At 38.9% G+C, this 23,067-nt stretch overlaps 1 protein-coding gene across 5 annotated transcripts in view; it reads right to left on the bottom strand.

Moving 5' to 3' along the window:
• tafa5a (TAFA chemokine like family member 5a) overlaps nt 1-23,067 on the bottom strand; it is a 160,106-nt gene that overhangs the window by 14,713 nt on the left and 122,326 nt on the right. For all 5 annotated transcript variants that reach the window (XM_008401147.2, XM_008401148.2, XM_008401146.2 and 2 more), the window contains exon 3: nt 6,118-6,245. In XM_008401147.2, coding sequence (XP_008399369.1) covers nt 6,118-6,245 — 128 coding nt within the window. The remainder of the gene's footprint in view (nt 1-6,117; nt 6,246-23,067) is intronic.

Below are 23,067 nucleotides of genomic sequence, written 5' to 3'. Positions count from 1 at the left end.
ATTATATATATATATATATAAGTCTATCCTCCATGCTAAATAATGCTCAATAAAGCTGAAATCAAATTCTAGTGGTATGTTTTCTTTTTTTAATGCCAGATTTAAAATGTCAAAAACATAAACGTGGAATATTCTCTGGCTGTTGTGACAAAATACATTTGTGTCTCTTTGTATTTTATTATTTAGCTCAAAATGTGCTCCAAGACATTTGTTATTGTTACCACATGCATTAATCTGAGCTACTTTTGTTACTGCATGCTCAGTTATTTAAAATAGAAAGTTATCAGAGGGCTACAAATGATGTTCTTGGTGGGTGTTGCCCTTTCAAGGCTGCAGTCATTGAGTCCCACTACTGAACGTAACCTCATTCCAAACCTCAGTCAGCTATAAGACATGCATACATCAATCTTTCTATGATTCATCTGGAGCTGGCCTTGGAGAAATCTATACGGCGTTTCTTTATTGACAGCCATAGCTGTGTGCTCCTCAAAGCAGGGTCAGCACAAGATAAATGCATCACGAGGGAAACGGCAGAAGTACAGACAGGTGAGAAGAAGAAAAAAAAGAGTTGGAGGAGGGGGAAGAAAATCAAAAGGAGTCAAGTGAGGAGAAAGCAAGTTTGAGGGGAAGTTATTTTTATCCTGAAACACAAAACAAAAGCTGCAGAGTGACATTCTGTAGGTTGAGGGAGGACAGGCACATATATCTAATCTGTCTTGCAACTCAAATCCAGCTTAGAGAAGAAGAGGTTAGCAGGCTAAGAGGCATAAAGAACAACTGCCTCCTGTTCAACACGTCACAGAAAATTGACCAATAAACACACACAGACTCACACAATTATATATCTAACCATATTAGGACTTCCTATTGACTTTAATTGATTTTAGTTACTACATAAACCTAACCTTACACCTGACCATAATCTCATACCACACCTCTAAAACAGTGTTGGTCAAACTTTTCCAGGCTGAGGACCATTTAACAAACACTCACAGACCACCTAACTTGAAATTGCCCCCGCAAAAGCACAGCATCTTAACATATGCAAGATGAATTAAAAATATTAGTCTCAACACACTTATTGTCTTCTTAGTTCATCCTAATGAGAAGTGTGGTGAGGTTTTGTAAATGTGACTAGCCATGACATTACTATGAACAAGTCTAAAGTGTGGATTCTTAATTTTGCTTTCTTTCAGCTCAACGTAAATAATTTATTTTAGGTGTTGTACAAATGCAGTTGGTCAGCGTGGGGCGCACCGCTGCTCACCGCCTCGTCACCATCAGCCCAGCTGCATCAGTGCAGCCCCAAGCTGGGCAGACTCAGACCTAGATCTGTGTCCTGGTGGTGTGCAGTGTGTGGTAATTGTATCCTAAAGTCACAAGTTTCGCAGTAAACCCCAAGAAACTGAAAAATATCCCTCCAGACATGGATTGCTCCAATCATAAAAATAATCCTGGCACTGTTTTCTCTCCACAGGCTCTTCATTTTAATGGCCCGATCTTAAGCTCCATTATTATTTTTAAACACAATCTGTTGGTAAGCACAGAGTCTCAAACAAACTATTGTATACACGCAGTACATTGTGGACGACTAGGGGGCGCCCACAGACCAACAGTTTGAGAAAGACTGCTTTAAACCTCATCATTATTACCAAGTTTTAGTCCCCATGATGCACATATAGGTCTTCTGCAACTTAGTGAAATCTCACAAAAGAGCCATACTAGGGTAATATAAACAAATACACGTATATATACACACACACAGTACTTCCTGACATTTGTCCAGAATAGCTCTTTATGGGGTTATGGGGCTGAGTCAAATTAACTCGGCTTAGTCAAATACCCCACGGGATGTGTCTGTTTGTCAGCACTGATGTTTCTTTGCCGAAACACCTGACGGACAGGTCGGACATGCTCAGTGGACCGCAAACAGCCGGGAGTTATTCCTAAATAAGACGGGCAGTAGGCTTTGGTTCCGGTTTGAAAGCCCTCAGAGAAGGGGCTATTCTTTCGAAGGTTCAAGTGAGGAAAAGTGAAGAGCCTTGAGTAAAACCCTCACATGAAGTCTAAGTTAAAAAAATGTAAGGAATCTATGTTATCTAATAACTAATTCAGACATTTTTAAGGTTTTATTACAAGCATTTGAGATTTACCTTTTGGGGAAATGTTTGTAATCATGACAGAAACAGACAAACAATATAAAGGAGCACCACCCATTACCTGCCCCTTATTAAGGTAATATACTTATTGAACTACAATTGGAAAGCTATGACTGTGGGCTGGCAACCAAAACAGATGAAGAAGGAACAATCTAAGCTTGTTATGCTTCAAAGTCAGGCATTGAGTACTTCCTGGTATCAAGCTACGCCAGGTTTTACAAATTCAAACCCCTGTGAGTTTCCTTCCCACTGTCCCTACGGGTCGACACACTTTTAATGAGATGTTGGACGTTGAGGTGGCCAGAGTTTTCTTCGACTAACAAGATCAGGAAAAGCGTTGCCCCCTTCCTCGCCTGTTCCTTCGCACTGTTGGTTGGCCGACCGATAAAAAGCTACTACACTTTTCCAGGACATAAAAGAAAGATACATTTGTCGGCTTAGAAATATTTCTGATTGCGAAAACAGCTGACAGTAATTGGTGTCAAAACTACACATGGTCCACTGTTCACTCTAAATAAGGTCGACTAAATGAAATAAATTACATGGCACAGTTAGGATTGTTGCATCCTAGGTTTCAATTACATCTTCCCCTCATGCATTCACACATTCTCTGGCTTCCGCCAACAGGTCAAAAATATGCATGCTGGTTTATGTAGACTCTAAATGGCCCTTAAGTCCGTGTGTGTGTGCGCGTGTGTGTGTTTGTGTGTGTATCTTTATTACCTCTGTAAACTGGCACCACCTCAAAATGGTTAGATAAGATTAATGTAACCATAAGAATAATCAATGTATAATGCTACAGTGGGAAAAATTGTTGCTTTCTCATTTAAATTAAAGTTCATACTAAATGTTTATTTCTATTTTATGTAAATACCAAAATCTTAGAATAACTGGACATTTTCAGTCAAAATTTAAATAGTATGAGAATTTCACAGTAGTCCATGCTAGTTGTAATTTCCCCTCATGTTTTTCTTATATATATATATATATATAAAACATTATTTAACATAGAAAACAATTTTACAGTTTTTCCACACTAATAATTTTAGTTGCAATTAAAATGTGAAAACAAAAAGAATGAGCAGCTTCAGATCACGGAACAGATCATGGTATGAATTTTATTTTATTTTATATTCTACTGTAGAATACTGTATACTGTAGAACCACGATATTTTTAACTCAAGGTTTTCAGACCATAAAAAAATTTATTAACTTTGCAACCAACTGAATGAGAACATAACTCTAATATATGTTATGTTACATAATACATTATGTTCTAATGCATATTTATAATATAACCAGTTCAGAGACTCCTTGACAGTGAGAGCTGCTTACACACATTTACACTCCCCCATCACATGCACACACCCATGCACACACACACACACACACACACACACATACACGCACACACACGCACCCGCGCAGGCAAACACACACACACACAGCCTGTGGAACAGATGAGTGCTCCTAGCTGTCCAGCCATTTGACTAGCTGTCACCAAGTTTAAAGTAGCCAATGAAGCAAGCAAGCAATACCTGTCACTTTCTGCATATTGTCAGCGTAAGCGGCTGAGAGTTACACTGACTGACACCTCGAGCGGGATGTGAAGTGCGCATGTAGGGCAAAGCTTACAGGGCCCCTCTCTGCTGTAAAGCGGAGATACATGTCATGAATATGCAAACCCTACACTCGCATACTTGGAGCAATCAGTGCACAGCACACATGCATTTGATCCATTTGATCCCATCTTTTGCACAATCCACACTGTTAACACACACACGTTAAGTTGTGCATACAGATGCACCATGGCAACACCAGGAACAAATCGCTAAAGAAAAGGAGAAAATATATATATATATATATATACATTTCCAAGGAAATAGAGATTTTTCTTTTTTTTCCCAAAATACACTTGTTGGATAAACTAACACATACTTTAAATAGCAGTTTCTGAGATTTTTAAATGCTAAACTTTGTGTTCTAATATGACAAGATCCACTAGAAAGCTGCTGGTGTAAAGAAATAATGCCATGACCACTTGGGAAGCACTTATACCTGCAGGAACATTCCTCAGTTTCTAATGGGGTGAGTTCAGAATTTTTATTGTTTATAAAACATAATTATTATACGTAGCAGGTCACAGGCACCCAGATATTGCAGCTGTACTGAGAGCACTGTGAAGGTGACCAGGTGGGTATGAGCAGTGCTATGCGCCGCGCCAACTAACTGCATTTAGTAGCTGTAACACCTAAACTAAATTAACTAAATTCTTCGAGAAGAAAGAAAACATTGTTTGTTATTATCTTCAGCTTATGTGGGGTCAGACTGTGGGGTAGTGATATGACGTTCATGGACGACCCTTTCTCTTCAACTACAGGGCTGGAGTCTCAGTTAGCGAGAGCCATTCTTTGTCTTTTTTACGACTTTTCTTGCTTATAATCCTCTGCACACACCAACACCGATTATAATTTTGATTTAGTTTAAATGCATATTTAAATATAATCAGTGATTACATACAAGACAGGTTTTATATTTTATAAAAATATATCACAAGTTGAGAATCAGTCCCTCCAGCTACAATTTAGACATGGTTTAATTCCACTACAGGGTTCACAGTCAACTCCATGACAAACATTTACAACACAGAAGCTCACAGCTTTACAGGAAAACAAGCTGAAAACTAAAATATATATTTATAGCTAGGTAAGCCAGACAACAGCTCACTTTTGTCAGCACACTTCCTCTGTCATACCTGTTGACAGCTGATGCTGGGGGAGAGTGGGTTTACTACACAGTAACGGAAATCAACACCCTCAAGTAATCAAGTTTGGGGACAATTTTCTGAAACTTTTTAGGGCTGTTTTAAAAAAGAATCCACACCTTGTGAATGTGTAAATGACTCAAGACGCCCCTGGGGAAACTTGGCCAGCCACGTATGAGATGGGTGTGAGAGCTCTGATACTAAACTACATTGTAGGCAACATGTATTGCTTGTTACCAGCCTCCACAGGCAGGCTCATTTTCTGTTTTGTGTCATTGCTCAACACTGCAATTTATATTAATCTACGGGATTTTAGTTGGCTCCTATGTTTAACATATCAAGTCTTCTGTGCTAATGTGCATGTTGGAGCGTGTGTGCATGTGTGTGTGTGTGTGTTTGTGTGCATATCAGCAGAAAGACATAAACACTGATGATTACCAAATCATGGCAGATGCATTAATGATGCCCCGTTGACAAATGCATAAAAAGCAGCTGCTTGCTGTGGTTTTTGTTACCAAGTCAGATTTAAAGAGATTTCCTAAATAAATAGTACAGACAGACAGACAAGTGACAGTTTGGACCTCTGTAATAACGAAGCTGCGGAATGACAGAGTGTGATGCAAGTTTGTGAAGGGTGAGGAGGAAGAGAAGTGAAGAACGGAGGAGGAAGAGGCTCGGCTCAGTGGATATAAGGTGTGGATGAATGGATGGGCGGAGTTTTAACCAACACAAGCTGCAGCTTCCCATCTGCTGCCATCATTACCATTAAGAGTCTCTAATTTAAACTAATTGCCGCTGATGAGGAAGTAAAGAAAGCGCATAGAGTTTGTGGGGTTTAAAAAGATGGCAGGAGAGAACGCAAATTCTTTGGGAGGAATATTTGCGACTGTTGCTCAACGATTAACGCTCTCATTGGCATTTCAGGTCAGCTATGGACATTTACGGTAAGACATTTTCCATACGTCACAGAAATATATTGGGAAATATAAACCTGCTACAAAGTATGCGAGTGTGCACTCAGTACTTCGACTAGGAAGCAGCGAATGACTGCTGTATTTGAAAAATGACCTCTTGCTAGTTTGTTTGGCAAGAAAAAGAACTGTTCAGTTATTATTATTATTCAAGTAAAATACATAAAACGGATCAATTGGAATTCATGTTTTTGTGAGAACTGGTTTGTGCGTCCGAACTCACCGTGGTGGTTTTGACTCGGCCTCCTGGCTGTGTACAAGTCCATCCAGATTTATTGACTAACAGGTCACAGCCTTCGTCCTCCAAACACGGAACCATCTCACACCACTGCCTTTTTCGAACAATCCCAGCTGCAGAAGGAGACAGAGGAAGACCGGTTAAAGGAGCAACAGAGAAATGACAGGCGGAAGTCTGCATGGAGAGGCAGCAATTAGGATAAGGAGGGTGACTTCAGGGAGACTGATGCAAAAACATTGGAGGGATGATGGAAAGGTGGAGAAAAACGGGAAACATGAGTGGGTAGGAGGAAATAAAGGGATGCCAGGTGGAGGAGTAGCGAGGAAGAAAGGAGATGAAGAGCAATGAGGTAAAGAGACAATTGAGGAATACGAGGAGTGACAGCAAGAGAAATGGGAAAAATAGCCAGACGGAGAAACAACATGGAGAAAGCCGATTCAGGTAAATAAAGTCAGTTAAATAAAATCAACCGTCACAAATTGTATTTAGGAGGGTTTATGGTCTCTGTTTTCTTCAAAATTCTTCACAGAAATAACATAACCAAGCAACAGGTACAGAGAGAATATGCAAAGTCCTCCCATAAAGGTTACTGGTAAGTGTTTGAACGGGATCTTTTTTGATAGTACCAGTAGTTAAAAATGATACGTTTCAAGAAGTTTAAATCCGTAATTTCAACACTAGTTTTCATTCTTCCATTTTACATTTCTGAGAAAACAAAACAAACAAACCTATATAATATCAGCAGTTCTCAGCCCCAAGAAAGTTGACTTTCAACAAACACCTAAAGATTTATGAGCAGTAATTATACAAATCTGTGACCTTTTCCAAGTTCTGTATAAAGGGGTTTTATTTATTGCTTAAGCATTAACAAATACTTGTTTCACACAGGACTAATAGAGACCTTAGGTCTGGTGGTCAAATAAAGTGAGAAAATAGTAAATGAATAATTCATACAGAGGAATAGTCTCACATTCAAAATCCTCCATGAAAACAATTTATTCCACAGCCACCCTGTTGAACCTATTTTTATATGTTCAGCTGGTGTTTGCAGGGAACCAATGATTTTTAAAGCCATAAAATGGCAAAGGAAACAGTGAAAATGTTGTGCCCCTTTCTTCATATCCAATAAAACATTCAGAAGTGTTGCACCGCACTGCTCCTTTCACAGCCTGCTTCTTTTGTAACCGTCTGGAGATTGCCACGAGTTTGGGCCCTAAGCCTTTATTCTGCCGGCCATTGTCTCACTGCAGGCAGTGTGCATGAAATGAAAAGATAACATTCTGGTAGACTGTACGGAACCTGAAATCATCTCTACTTTGTCAAAGTCTGTCAAGATACCAACAGGAAACAGGAAAAAAAAAAGTCTGCCTTAATCACAACAAAAGACTTGGGGTACATTAGATAACACGTTCTTGTCTTTTAATGGTGAATAACCGCCTTTTATTTCAAAAGTAAGAAAAAAAACCCTGCATTGTTTAGACCACTGTGCAAATCCATCTCCAGAACGTCACATAGATTCTCAATGGGGTTGAGATTTGCACTCTGTAGTGGCTAATCCATGTGTGAAAATAATATCTCATGCTTCTTAAGCCACTTTTTCAGGAGCTGGCTTGCCCAAATGCTTTCAATTCAATTCAAATGATAGTTCTAAAAATCTGAATTGGCTAAAGCTGGTATTTGCAGGTCAAAGTTGTAGAAAAACGTACATTGGAAACAAAAAACGGATAAATCCCCACTGCTATTCTAACCGATGCAAAAACTATATCTACCAAAAACGGTACCTTCTTGAAATTTCTGTTCACAGTACATAAGAAATACTGATAGTACAAAAAAATTAATTTTATATCTACAACCGTAAGTAATATCAGACACTGTTGAGTCCAAACGGTCAACAGCAAAGGAAAAAACAGACTCCGCTGATTTGTTAAAGGCTAAAAATCAAGCTGAAAAGCAACATGAAAGGATTTAACCGAAACAGCTAGACTGCCTAATATGGCCAAAGATAAAAAAGTAAACCCCAATTTCAAAGAAGCTCTTCAACAGTCTTTAAATACCTTCTCCAGCTGAGAGGCAATTACACTTAAAAAATATTATTGTGTTTATGTAAGGGTGGGGGGGGAAATGCAATATGTGGAATGTTGTCAGACTACAAGTTCACAGTAAAACTTTGCCTCTATTACATCACGTAACCTTCAGACCACATCGCAACAGAACAAATGGTGATAACACAAAGTATGAAAAGAATTCCTCATAAGTTCTGCGACATTAAAGCTCCCCACAGAGGTTTCATTGTAAACAAACATGATCATTTTTGCTCTACAAAAGCTCAACAGGGTTCATGAAAATTACGGCTGCAGGGCAAAAACCCATTAGAGAAAGTGAATTCAAGGGTCATTATGTACTGTATGTGGTATAATGAGGTGCTTTTTGGGATAATAAGAAAGTTTCTAAAGAAAACATATTTGACTACAGTCTTGTGTATATGGGATGGCTTAAATATTTAATACAAACACAAAAAAGACATTAAGTAAGAGGCGAGGACTTAAGTGACGACGCAGGGTGAACAAAATGCAATAAGACAACTAGTCCGCCTTGAAAAAGTCTTCACACGTACATCCACGAAGCACTTCCATCATCCAACCATGCATTTATCCATCCGGCCATCTTTTTTATAGTCTCTGGTTTTTGCTGTTTTTCTATCCAACTAGTTGATAATTACAGTAAATGTATTTTGCTTAGAAGATTTTAAAAATACCACTGATGTTTAGACATTTCAGTTTGAAAAAGTATGGATTTTTGATAAATCTTCACTTAAAACATTATGCATCACCAGTCACCTAAATTGGCAAGACAGGCAAGGAGAGACAACTATAGGGGCATTTCCACTGCAAATGTGCACAAAACTTTGACGACATTCTGCTAACACAATTAGATTTAGAAATGCAATTCAAATTGCACATGACTAAGTTTCTACAAGCTATTAGTCATTAACAACATGGCGCGCCATCATCATCCGAACACTTCCTGCCGTCGTCTTCTTCTTTTCTGCCAGTAGTAATATCCGGTTAGTGATGATGACTTGTGTGATGCGAAACAAGTGTTTCTATTGCAGTTTTGTGAAATATTCTAATTATGATACATCTGAAGCACCATCTCATCCCAGCGCAAAAACCTATCGAAAAATTAATTTTTTTTCAAAATTAGAGCGTTTCCACTGCCCTTTGTTTGTGATCTATCACAAACATTTTGAAGAAAGTAAGAAGTTGTAATGTGAAATCCTTCAAAGGGTAAACTTTTCCTAGGTACCGTTTGTTCTGTGGTGAAGTATGCATCATGTATACTTTAAACTCTTTCATCATGATGGCTTTCTTACACAGTATAAGGGAATAGTCTTCGCCTAACTACCTATAAATTCAATCTAAGGGCACCTTCAACTTCTTTCATCAGCCTGAATGCAAATGATTAGCAAGAGTGAAACTCAAAGCCATTATCTCTTCGCCATAAACAATATCTATATCGCAATCAATCTGTTAAATATGCACACCCTCTCAAAAACTACGTGGCCGAATAATACATGTATCAAGTGCATTGTGTCAGCAGAGTACGGAAAGAGCTTTAAACTGACACCAACATGACGCATTATTATTGTTGAGAGCATTTTGCTGACATGCTACTTGAGGTTGAATTACTTGGCGGTGCCTTAAGGCTAGCTGCTCACAGAGAGACAAACCCATTTCTGCACTGAAGGCATCAGAGCAAACACGCCCTACTTAAAGATAATCCTGTGTTTAGAAGAGTAACATTGTTGTGCTTTACAGATTAGGTCATCAAATCAAAGGGTCGACTTCAGATTGCTTGTTTTTTCCCAGGATCCTTTAATATCCTTAAATATAACCTCTGTTCATGTTCCAAATGCTTTTAGGCAAACGGCTTGTAATCACAGTCAACATTTACAGTACATGATTAGCAAATTGGCTGAGAAATGGGCCTCCATGGGGTTCATAATGGTCTCATATTAATTTCCGATAGAGCAGGGGTCCGTAACACCAGCCCTAGAGTGCCACCCTGTCCTACATGCATTACTCAATTTGAAAAATAAAAAATAAAAATGCCAGATGTACGTAGGGTGCTCAACTAGTCTTTCAGATGTGCTTTGTATTCAATCCTTCCACTTAAATCTCAAATTTGTTGAAATAACTGTTTGAAAATTGTATTGCTGTGAACCATGAACGCCTCTGGGATAAACTGTTGTTCTTCCTACTCACATGCCATTTAATCTCTACTGGTACAAAGCATTTTCAACGAAACAAAATTACCATCATCTAGTTTGAGCGGAAAAAATAGAATCATTAGCCTTCAACCAGTTGAGCAGAAGTGGCAGTGCTGTGTTACTGAATTAGCTTAACAAAACTTGTGTCCTTCTAGTGCTTTGTAAGAGACAAGAAGATGTTGAAAAGAAAAGGGAATTTAGGCCTTGTTCATTTTCAGGTAGAGAGAGACACAAAAAGATATTTTAAGTGGGAAGGCTAAATGTTATAGCTGTTTTAGCCACAATGCTACATCCAACTTAGAAATCCTTTTTAAGGTGGTTTTAACAACTCTATAAGGAGATGTTGATCTGTTAGGTGCTCCAAGATTTTTTTTTTGTTTGGGTAATCTTCATATTAAACCCAATCATTTGTCTTCTGACATTAAATTGATTAAGCATTATCTTAACATACTTGATAGGATGACATAATCACAGCCTACAACAAGGAAGTGGCCACATATTATTCATTTTTAAGCTTACACACACTATTCCCGGCAATTTTAAACTTTCCAAACACATTAAAACCCTTGTTATTTCCACATTTCCTTAGGGATATATAAGGTATCCACATCCACCATAAATGAAAACAACATTCAAGGTAAATTTGGCTCTATGACGAGCGCTACGCCACCAAATATAAGTGACATCTGAGGTAGGGGATGAAACGCATGTCTGTAGAAATGGAAAAGGGAAGCAAGAGCACACAACACTAGAAGAAACACTGAAAACAGAGGGGGGGGATGCTTGTCAGGTGTAATAACCCAAAGTCCGAAAGCGTTTTCAAGAGTTTTTTTTTTCTTTTTTCTTTTCTTTCATTTGGTTATTTAATCTGTTGCTGTGAATTCATATTATGAAAGCTGTCAGCAAGGTCACTTATTCATTTCACTAACGGGTTTTGCTTCGCTTGTGAATTGCCATCCAGCAGGGGTGACCCTCAGCTGATGAAGATGTATAGCAATGCCTGGTAAACATCAGTAATGAGGGAATGAGTGCCGTGTGTACAGGCGGTATCGTCTGCACGTCTGCGCTACAAATGTCATTTTTGACATCGAGCCCTACAAACTGACTCCATCAGCCGCGACAGCTGAGAGATAAGTTATCACGACTGCGTCAGATGAGATTTAATAAGGAGCGCGGCGCAGACATTTCAAGTCGACGCAACGTAATACCAGTTGCTCTGAGAAGTGATTAATGGAGATTTGACCTGCTGGTATTGTAGCGTTTTTGACAATAACAGGGCCCAACTTGCAAACGCTCAAATCAAAAATTTCTCATTAGCAGAAGGTCAGGGGGAGCTGTCTGTAATGAATTGTTCCACAGATTAAAGTCAGCCGTCTAACATCTTCGCTTTACATCTTTATGAAGTGAACATTTGTAAAATCGTTGTCACAGCGTGATTTGATGTTTGCGAGAGAACAATAAAAATCTATTCATGCAACTTTGAGAGGCTGTTCTCGGTAACCTTGCATTTTTTGGAAGACATTGGATCTAAACTTGAAAATATTAGCAGAAAAAGCTTTGAAAATGTTATATTAGTAACTTTTTATTCCATCTCAGCCCGATCACTGGCATCTTAAGCTATTATTTTAGCCATCTTTTCAACTAATATTAGACTTTCAGCTGCTTCTGTTTACTAGAACTATCATTTACAACAATGGCCGCACAACTCACCAATATAAAGTTGGCAATGCTCGCGACCCAAATGTTAGGAGAAAGAGGAACGGTGACTGCTTTGGAGAACCAGAGCAGAAATTGAAACATCTGTCAGATTGCTGGAATAATTTTTGCTTTTCTGAATTAGTTTGCATCACAGTAAGTCATTTACCATTGTGGTGATTTACAGACAGACTGTCAGCCACAGACAGACCCTGAGAAAGGTGGGACCTATTTTTGGTCTCCAAACTCCTGCAAACATTTCTCGGTACTTCCTCCTACCTACTTCACTGATCTACACAAAATCTTAGCTTTATGAATTTAGACATGACCTGAAAACTTTGTCATCACTACTAAGATTGGTCACAGACAGAGAAGACGTACAACAATGAAACTTTCACAGAAACACTGGGCAGAGGCTTGTTACTCTGTACCCCAGAATCTCAATGACCTGAGGGCCGCCCTGAGAGAAGAGTGGGATCTCAGCACACAATGAGTCGACTTGTGGACAGCATGAGGTGTTGTTGTCAAACTGTAATTGATGCCCAAGAGCACACAACACGTTATTGAGACAATTACATTTTTTTGCCATGACATACCCATGGCTTTTGTTCCAATACATTGTTTAAAATGAGGAAATCACAAATGCATGTTTCTACTAAAATGTCCTACTTTAAAGTTATAATGTCACACTGGCATTAACTTTTCACATTTCTCTTAATTTTCACCCAGAAGCCAACTGTCCCTAACTTTTAGTGAGTAGTGTTGTATATGTAATGAGGGCAGTGATTGCTGGTATGCAAACATGTAAAGGGACTGATTGTAAACAGTTGCAAAGGTGGCAGAGAGATTAAAAAAAAAAGCTATTGTAAGGAAATGACAATAGAGGGATAATTAAAGCAACAACTAAACAAGGTACAATGGATGCACTCAAATGCAACACCTAGCATACAATCTATTCAAGATATAGAACAGATGTGTTTCCACGTGCCCGTCACTTTGCTGCCGTCACGTTTGAAATTCTCCACTGACGGTCAATAAAGGATGTTTCTATTTCATCCCAAAAAAATCATTTCAGATGACTATAGTGTTATGAGTTGACATCAGAGCTTGGTGGAGCGTATGCAACGACTCTTGGTCGGTTTCTACATGCAAACAACTGATAAAAAGTAGTTCCCAAAAATTGCATATGCTTTTTAGTCATTCATACAAGATGGTGTTTGACTTGAGTTGAGCTTATTTTTTTTAAATGCTAATAATTATATATCCAGAAAACTGGTCAAGTAGATGAAACCATGTACCATTTCTTGAATATGCCTTTAAGAATACAAATTTTGCGACGAAGCATTTCTAACATTCCCTTCCATATTAATGTTAGTTTCCACTGCTTTAGACTTTATAGCCAACACAGTAATCGAAAACGCATCCACTTAGATGCTTTGAAAATTCAATTTCCAAGGAACTGTAAAGACCGGGGATACTTTTTTTTTCGCTAACAGTTGACTAGTCTAATATCACTGATTTACCATATAAGCAATCAGAAAGTGTAAAAGCGAGTTAGGAAAGCGAGCCTTATCTGTCACATTTGGTCTCGCATCACTAACTAAACTCATCTCCCAGCAGCATCTTGGCTCTCAGTGACACTATCTGTTTCCATTTGACCATATTACTGCTGTGCTGCTGGTGTGAGGGCACTGGCTTATGTTGAAACGGATTAGATTCAAGGGAGATATCAAATAAATACATCCCACACATACAGGCCCGGTGTAGGGAAGCATGGACATGCATAAACACACACACACACACACAGGTCCGAAGCATCTGCATGCACGTGTAAGCGAAGGTACCGGCTGTGGTTTCATCAGCGGGAGATACGAGCAAAGAGGGGGAGAACATTATTAAGCCCTTCTTGGGACATTTATCTTCCCACCAAATGGTTGATAACGGTCACACACGTCAACAGCCAGCATCTCAGGTTAATAAATTCCATCTAATTCTAAGGCGTGCATGAGATGGCAGGGGAAAGACGAGACTTAACGGGATAAATGAAGGATAGCGGGCAACAAGAAAAGATGCTGAGATAACCGATTCAGGTCAGAAAAGCTTCTGGATGATAACCGTTGTAAATGAAATTACCCCAACAGGCAGACGCTTGGGACGCGACATCCTCATCAGGGTTCTATGAAAGAATGTGAATTAAAACATGCAGAAATAATTTGAGACAAGGAAATAAAGGTTTTTACAACTTACTGCTAAGAAAGTGTCCTTGTTTTTCTCCTAATGTTTTTCCCACTTATTTTCTTAACTTATTATAAATCATGGTGACCAGTCACTGAAAACACCATTCACTACCCTAAAGTTAAACATTTTATACATTTCTACAAATATATATATTAAAAGTATGACTCACCGGCGGGAAAGAAACCCTGAGCGGACCTGTGCTGAAAGAGGAAACTGACTAATGCTTAGGTTAAATAGTTTTCAGAAAGTGCAAAGAGGCAGTCTAACATTCTTAGTCTTATTAAAGTTACTACATAACATTTAGCATATTTTTACATTTTGCTCCCAGCTCCCAAGTTGTGTGCGAGTCTTCATCTGCAGTTGTTTATACCACCGTTTATTTTAAGGCTGAGTTATACCGACGAGTGCATCTCTGAGTGAATTAGCTTGAAAACACTCGAGCATTTTAGGCTGAATCTAAAAGATGTCTTGTAACTCTAAAGTTTAGCAAGCGCCACATCTTTGTGTTTGAGAGGCTAGGATGGGAAATGATTGTGGCATCAATCCCACATAATACTTTTGGCTTGAAAATAGTGTTTAAAAGGGTATTTTGAATGAAGGATAGGTAGAAAACAAGGTAAAATCTAATTTATTCCAGAAATAGGTAGCACTTCTTAAAGTATTAGATACTACTGAATGGGCTTTGTGGAAGAGTGCTAAGCATTTTGAATTGGTTAAATGAATTATTTTTCTTTTACCTCACTTTGAACTCCTCCAGATCTTCAATTTCGTATTAACTTTAGCAGACTCTAATTTATTAAGTGCTGCTTTCAGTCGCCTCTCCAAAAATACGTTTTATAGGTTTAAACGGCATCTTCCGAGGCACAAATAAAACCAACCACAACGCTCCTGCACTTTTATTTCAACTTAAGAAATGAGAATATTAAATCTCTGTTAACATTAAAAGCTTTTTGTAGACACAGAGGTGATTATAATTAAGTTTCAACCGCTGTGAAAGTATCCTAAATTATGGCTGCAGAGAACTGGCCAGAGTCCGTTTTCCTCTCCCCAGCGATCAGTTCAGAAGCAGCAAAAAGAGTACGACTGTGAAATCGATTTAGTGGTTTCACATTGCACCTTTCTGTGGACTTTATGCTTACTTTACATAAGCTTAGGCACCATCACTTTGACCAAAGTTTCATAGCTAAAGATGATTTCTTATTTTCAACTCTTCCACAACTCTTCAAAAAATGCAACTCTTGAAAAAATTGGGCACATTTAATTCACCCAAGAGAAAAAAATCATGGCTCTCACAAGCGAGTTTGCCTTTTAACCAAATTAACAGCTTTCTCTTTTTTTGTTTGTTTTACAAAGCAGTGGGGCAAATAGGCAAAATCCTCCAATTTTAGAACTGGAAATAAAAGCATGTGCGTTCATCGTTACTTAACCAATTTAATATCACTCTGTGCAGCACTTGACTTCGCCTGGTGGGAACCACACATCAACGTTTGCACTGCGGATATCCAGACACACACACACACACACACACGCGCACACGCACACACGTGCAGAGTAATCTCTTCGCCGACATGTCAGGCAACAAAGTCAAACAAAAGCCGGCTTGAAAAAGGCCCGACTGAGTGCCATTAAGACTGGAAGATTTGCTTTAATCACCAAAATCCCCTCCTATGTCTCCTTTTACAGTGGATCCATTATCGGGATAATTAACCGCACAATCTGACCTGCCGCGGTAGGCAGACGTTCTGGAAAACCGAAGGACGCCTTGCAGGAATTAGGAGGGGATGCTCTGATGTGTAAAAAGAAAAAAACAAAAAAAAAAAAACAATGCAAAGAAATAAATCCCAGTGCTTTGTAATTAGCCACCATCTCTCCACACGCTCACAGCTCAGCTCCTCCTGGCTAATTTTCTCCTCCTCTCTCATCTGTCCCTTCTTCAGTACCATTATTTTCCTTTCTCATTCTTTTTTTTTTTTTTGCACTTCTCTTTCCCCTCCTGTCCTGTTTTTTTCACCTCTCTTTGCCTCTTCCTTTCCAGTTGGCTGCTTTGCCTGATTTTCATAAGATTATTCCACCCGTTTGGCTGCCTTGATGAGTATCTCCACACTAAAATCTGTCAAGCCCTCTATTTTAAAAAGCCTGCATTTTCTTTTCCTCCTTCCCCCTTTTTTTTTTTTTTTTGATGAAGTGAATTTGTGTCTCAAATAGCTCCTCTGCACTCATGAAACTTCAAGAGGCAGAAATAATGAGATAGCATGCTGACTGACATTTCCAGACCTTGGCCCTGTGTCTGTGTGCGTGCATGTGTGTGTGCCTGTGTGGGTGTACGCTCCACGTGTGTGTGCGCGCGCATAGTTCACAGAGCCACCTAATTCTCCTTTAAACACCACGAATGAAACAGACATCATACAATTCACAAAAAAACATGTAATATGCTATTTAAAGCTTCGACATTAATTTGGATATAACAGACTTTCATGTTAAAATTTGAAGGGAAAGCAGCCAAAAACGTCAGTTTTATTTTCCCTTAACATTGATAACGACTTCTGTTAAGTATTTTCATGAGCTTAATGAAAATGTCTGATGGGAAAAGGCAGGGCGGCTTCAGAAACGGGTGTTTTAGACTTGAGTCCTCTGAAATTAAAAGTTTGATAGAACTGAATTGAAGGTTGGGCATCTTTTCAAAAGTGAAATTTTTCTCTTTTTGTTTTTGCCAAAAATTGCTTTTGGTAAATAATGACATAGGCCATTATTTCAGGAAGGTCTCAATATTTGTTAAAACTGTCACCATGTTTGACTGCATAGCATGAGACAGATAATAAAGATCCAGTTCCTTCACCACATTCCTGTGCTGCGCACACAAGCATGATTGACAATGTCAATCATCCTTGAGGGTCTGTTGATTGATTGTTTCTAGTTAGCACTGGAAGAAGGCAGAGGAGCATGATTTGTTCACAGATTATCTGTCTCATGCAACAAATATGCAATAAAAAATTATTTTTATAAAGGTCACATACTGTAGCTTTAATGGAATGGTGAGTTTTCAGTTAGGATTGATGTGGACAATTGCAAACTGCTTCAGACACAGAAGCAGTTTCTGGACACCGACCTACACCGACTCCTAAAACTCAAGCCTCATCACCTGTCAATTTGTATTTCCTTTGTCTAAACTACATATATGAGATGATTCTGTTGTTTCATAGAGTTCACAGATTAAAATCTATATTCCTCAAACACTTTAGCTCATACCTTTTCCGTTACCTAGCATCAGTAAGACCTTTCTCCATTCCCTTGTCCTCAGTTGTCCGTAGTCCAGCTGTCTCACTGCTGTTTCCAGCTACAGCCTTCTTTCCCTGCGTACTATTTATGCTTGGTGCCACTGCGGTGCATAACTGCCAGGTTGTGGGACATGCCATTGCTTGGGGCTTTCTTTTTCTTCTCTGCAGCATGCAAGCCCACATATGTGCCTGTGTGTAGGTGTGTATTGTCCACCAGCTGCAGTTGATATCGTTCTTTCGCAGATGGGCTCTGACATTTCCCCTCAGCTGAATGCAACCCCGCATTGGTGGACACGTGCTTTCGCCGCGCACACAAACACACACACAAAGACAGGAGAGCCCAAAGGCACAGTCAGCCTCGGGATGAAATGTCACGATGAACCGTAGACTGTGGGAAAGAGATCGTTTACCAGCAGCGTCTGGAGAGACGCAAGCACATCAGCTTTTGAGTGGCAAATCCCTGACAGATACACCTGGAAGCAGCTCACAAACAGGACGCAATACTCTACGGACAACATTTGCATTGTCCTTCGCACTAAGCCTTGTGTCTCAGCGTGTAAAGATTAATACTGCATATATCTGACACCACAATATGGTACAAACCAAGATTTCCCCTAGAAAACATGTTACGCCCAGTGGTGGGGGCGCTGGGACAGTCATCCAGCATCCTACTGTGTTTTTTTGAGTTTAAAAATATTTATTTCATCCTAATTTAAGTGTCCAAATTGTTTTTGGTCTTTTATCCGTGACTTGTCACTTTATTTGCTGGAGTTGGCGCGTAGACCGATAAGACAGGAAGTGGTTACGTTCCGGTGAAAATTAAACAACTCTTTGCCTAGTGGGGGTGCTAGTAAAGCCTGGAGGCCCGCCAGGCTTATAATGTACTGTAAAATTGAAAATAATTTATATAATTTTTTTTTTTTTTTTTGCTAAGGGTTTGATTTGATCTTTTTTCCATTTACAGTGTGTCATTTTCTGCATCTCCTCCAACATTTTGAAAAATTCCTTGTTTATTCTAGTTTTCAATCCACTAAAAACTGAAAATTTGGCCAAACAAGTTAGGCATAAAACTTCAGAGCCCCACATTACTGAAGTCTAGCATTAACAGAATGGGGGCTACAACCTAATTAAGAGTGTTCATGTAGGGATCAAAGGGGTGTTGTCTTGACAAAAACAGCCACATCTGAGGATTTCAAGGGCCTTTAAGCAATTAGACAGAAGGCACAGCACTAAACCCAACAGTGTGATGCCCCTGATTCCGCAAGTTCATGCAACAAACACTCGATACCGACTGGCTGTTTCAAAAACAATTTTTCCTCTTACTTGGCAGTCATGTGAAATAAATAATAGGGTTTCAGGTCGTGCCCTTCAAACTCAGAGTTCACTTTTCGGAGGTGTTAGCTGAGCTGTTAAAAGCCAATAAGTGTTTGATGTACGCTGTGAGATCTGAGTATGAAAATTTTAACAGTATGTCAATTCAACTTAAAGTAGAGTATGAAGCTAAAAGAAAAGTATTCCTCTGCAAATATTAAATAAACAAGACCTCTTGACGATAAAATGCCAGAAGGGTTTTACTTCCAATGTAGAGGAAGTTTTACAAAGCACTATTCAGCTGCTCTCAGCACAGCTAAAATAAGTTGAGCCTCAGATGAAGAGCAAAATGAGTGATTTAGCTCGGTAATGTGTACTTATGCTTAAAACATATTTTCAATAAAAAATTGAAAATTACCAGAATAGGGAACATCAGTTCTGTAGATATTTTAAAGTCTCTCTATAATATAAATTAACAATACCATCTATAAAAATACAATGCAACATTAAATTATTATTTTTACTGTGACCAACTTGTAAGCAAACAGCCATAGGGAGAGTAGTAAAACCTGGACTGGAATCTTCTACACTGATTCTTTAAATTAGTTAGAAATTTGTGAAAGCCGTATTGTGTCTTAAAAAACTCCAATAAATCAGAAGGTTATCTTTGTTTTTATCTTCTCCTCCCCAAAATATTATCAAAATCATATCTTGTTTTGTCTTGCTTTTTGAGCAGGATCCATAGATACACCTCTAACGCACATCAACGTTATATAAACTAGACTCCTAATCGTACCTGTTTGTTTTGAAGATTTATTGCCTCGTCAGACGTGTCGGCACTGAATCAGCCAATCAAAATTGGAAGAAACAAAAAAAAGCAACTCGCCGTTATCAGCACCTGAGTGAACACGCCATAAACAACGCAAGGAGAGGAAAATATGACAAATGGACACACACAACAGCAAGGGTAGTGGCAGTGTTGATGGCTTCTTATGATAGTTGTTATCGTGATGTGGCTGACGATAATGAAGGTGACTACATTGATGTTGATGATAAATGACACAGTGACACACATACAACAAAGTAGAACGACGGCTTGAGGCTGCGAGCAGAAATAGGCGGGCTGATATAATTAGTCGCCGTGCGTATAATGCGCCTTCTGTTCGTGTGTGTAAAGGTTTGTGTTGATGTGGGCTATGTAAGCCCACCTCTGATGTAAGCAGACCTTTGAGCCTGTTTATGAGGAATTAGGTACAGCTGGTGGAGTCCTGGACCCTCAGCATTCAGCCCCCGGTCCTCAGCAGAGAGGGGGGCATATTGAGCCTTATTGACCTCTGCATCCTAAGTAATCCACCTTAAATTATGCATAACCTTTTACTTGGCAGAGCTCCCCATAAATCTGTTTATTCCCTGTTTGCTCGCTCACAAAGCCTGCTAAACAAATTCCAATTAAGCAAACCAGCAATACAGCATGAATGATAATTCAAATCAGTGCGGTCCCCAAAGCAGATAAAAGCATAATTATTACTCCAGTTATACGTACGGCGGTTTATACAAGATTGTTAGGTTCTCTCAAATCTTGTTAGTCCTAGTTTTTCTAGGTCATTTGCTTTTTATGAATATGAAATGAGCATGTAGTACTGTCTGAATGCTGATTGGATGTACGTGTGTATTTACGGCATCCTCTGGCGTTCTTGCATTGTTATTTTAAAGTTAAATATACTTTCTCCAAGACATTTTGCTCTTCAGTGGGTCAGAATGTGAATTAATCTCGTTGCATCTCATTTAAAGACCTCGGACACCTTTAAGCATTTGCATAATATGTGCAAATGCTAAAAAAAAAAAAAAAGAAAAAAAAAAGAAAAAAAGAAAACAACAGATGCAAGTACAAAAAAAATCATTTGGACTACTGTAGAGCAGTTTTAAAATGGTGTAATGAGACCAAACAGAGGCTGATGTCAATATAACACTGCACGGGAAAGCTGTTTGTTCATGCAGGAACAGGATGTCGCAAATCCCTTATGCATAAACAGGAAATCTGAATTCAGTGCAGGGATGGCAGAATCCAGCAACAATAATAATAATAACAAAGGCTGCTGTGCAGAGAGGTAACGACTGACTGTAAAGACTGTGAAGGGCTATTTCAGAGGAACAAAGCAATATATGGTATCAGAAATTGGATCCTATATATTTAAAAAGTTTACAGAGGGGATTTTGGGGTGAAGATTATATACAAATTCATGTTTGAAAGCACACATCTTCATTTAAAGGGGCAGTATCATGTGTTTCTTCAGACACACAGTGCCATCTCTTAGCACGATCAAGTATCTATCAAAAATGACTCAAAAGAAAATTTTATTTGTAATTTAAGGCTTTGGAATCGGCCCTCTGTCTCTTTAAAAACACCTGCCTTTTCTGAAACGTCACCTTCAGGACGCCATCGCAACGCCGCTCTTCTATTAGCCCTTTAACATTTTTACCATCGTTGAACTGAGAAGCAGCTCGTATAAAGAGCTCAGCAGATGTGCAGTTCCACCAGGTGTTTGCTAATTGCTGCTGGCTAGTCTGAAGGAGCTAAAGGGGGAGTTATGAGGGCAGCTGCTCTAACATTATAACATGAATTTAACAAAAAAAAAATTAAAAATTTATGTAGTACTTTAAGCACAGTTGTTTGATTATTTAGTCAATTCCTGTTTCAGATGAGTTTTTTTTATTTTTGCCCCTATTTATAATAAATTAATTGCACTTTACAAGACAATACATTTATTTCCTATTATAGTGCACCTGTTATTCACCACTTTCTACCCCTCTTCCTGAGAAATCTCTGTATTTACTATAATTTAAAAAAAAAAACTGTTACACTCATCTCCACTTCAAGGTTATATTTCATTTTACAAATCCCATTAAGAGACGGATAATTAAACAAAGCATATGGACAACTATGATCTGCTAATAACTTCTTCAGTACCATGTAGCATGTATTTCTCTGACTAAATTTCCCATTTACGGGACTGGCACTTTCATCGCCGCTTTTTTATGTTTTACCTGATTTGGCCCTTTGATTGCACAAGTTTTGTGATGATTCCTTTAATTGCTTAAAAGTGCTTTTTATTCCAGAAATACCGAGAACTAATCAGGTCTTTTTTTTCTTTTTTTAATCCTACCGTGTTTCAACATTGGACATTTTTTCCCCCCACCACCGTATCCAGAAGCAGTACACCTTGAAACTGCAGCCTGTCATTAATTTTCTCTGATAAAAAAGCAAGAAGGAAGCCAGAATTTACAAAAAAAAAAGAGAGCACTCAGCTTAAAAGAACATAAAAAAATCATGATAAATCAAACACTTGAGAAAAGAGCAGTTCAGGGTTTGTAAAAGAGACCACGTCATTGCCTTATTATTAACCAACCTTTTATTGCTCCTTTTTTTTTTTTGAGCACAAAAAAGCTTCTCAACCCAGAGCTAAATTATGAAAAACACAAAGTTAAACAGTATAAATTTACTCCATATCAGACAATAAAGGAACTCAGATGGTGGGCCTTGATTCCAGCACATGTAGTGTGGACCAGGTGTCCTTCAATCGGCCGCATGTGTGCATTTCAAAGGATAAATGCTCCAAATATATCTGTCCTGATACTCTGAATTCTCAGGACCTCTCTTCATTAAGCGTGAGTGATAACGGGGCCCCAGCTGTGCTTTACTGCCCCCCCACCACTGTCCCTCCGCCGCCCACCGGTCCTGACCTAGTTCAGACGATGCTGTGACTGATAGCCAATGCAGAAGTCATCAGACAAGCCTTATTGAGACAATAAATGAGCTGGGACTCTAGTTGCTCTGCAAGGGACATTAGTTATGTATTTAGAGTAGTGCTCGGCTGAGCCTCGCTTTTTCCCTACTTTTTCCTTTCCTCCGTTTCTTTTCGGCCAATTTCTGATGTCACTTCCTCCCAGCAAAGCGTCAGGAAACAATCTTTGTCCTCACTCCTGCACAACCTCAGTAACCCTCCTCGCCAAAGAAGTGCTGAACCACAGATCAGAATCTGGGGAATCTGCCTCTACTACTGATTTAAACAGGGTTTTTTTTTTTATCTAGATCAAACAAAGTTTAGGTTAATGTCTCATACCATTCAAATGTTTATTAGGTATAAA

The sequence above is a fragment of the Poecilia reticulata genome, linkage group LG23 (assembly GCF_000633615.1).
Source record: "Poecilia reticulata strain Guanapo linkage group LG23, Guppy_female_1.0+MT, whole genome shotgun sequence".
NCBI lineage: Eukaryota > Metazoa > Chordata > Actinopteri > Cyprinodontiformes > Poeciliidae > Poecilia > Poecilia reticulata.
Note: the sequence above shows the minus strand (reverse complement) of the source record. Positions and strands in the feature narration are given on the sequence as shown.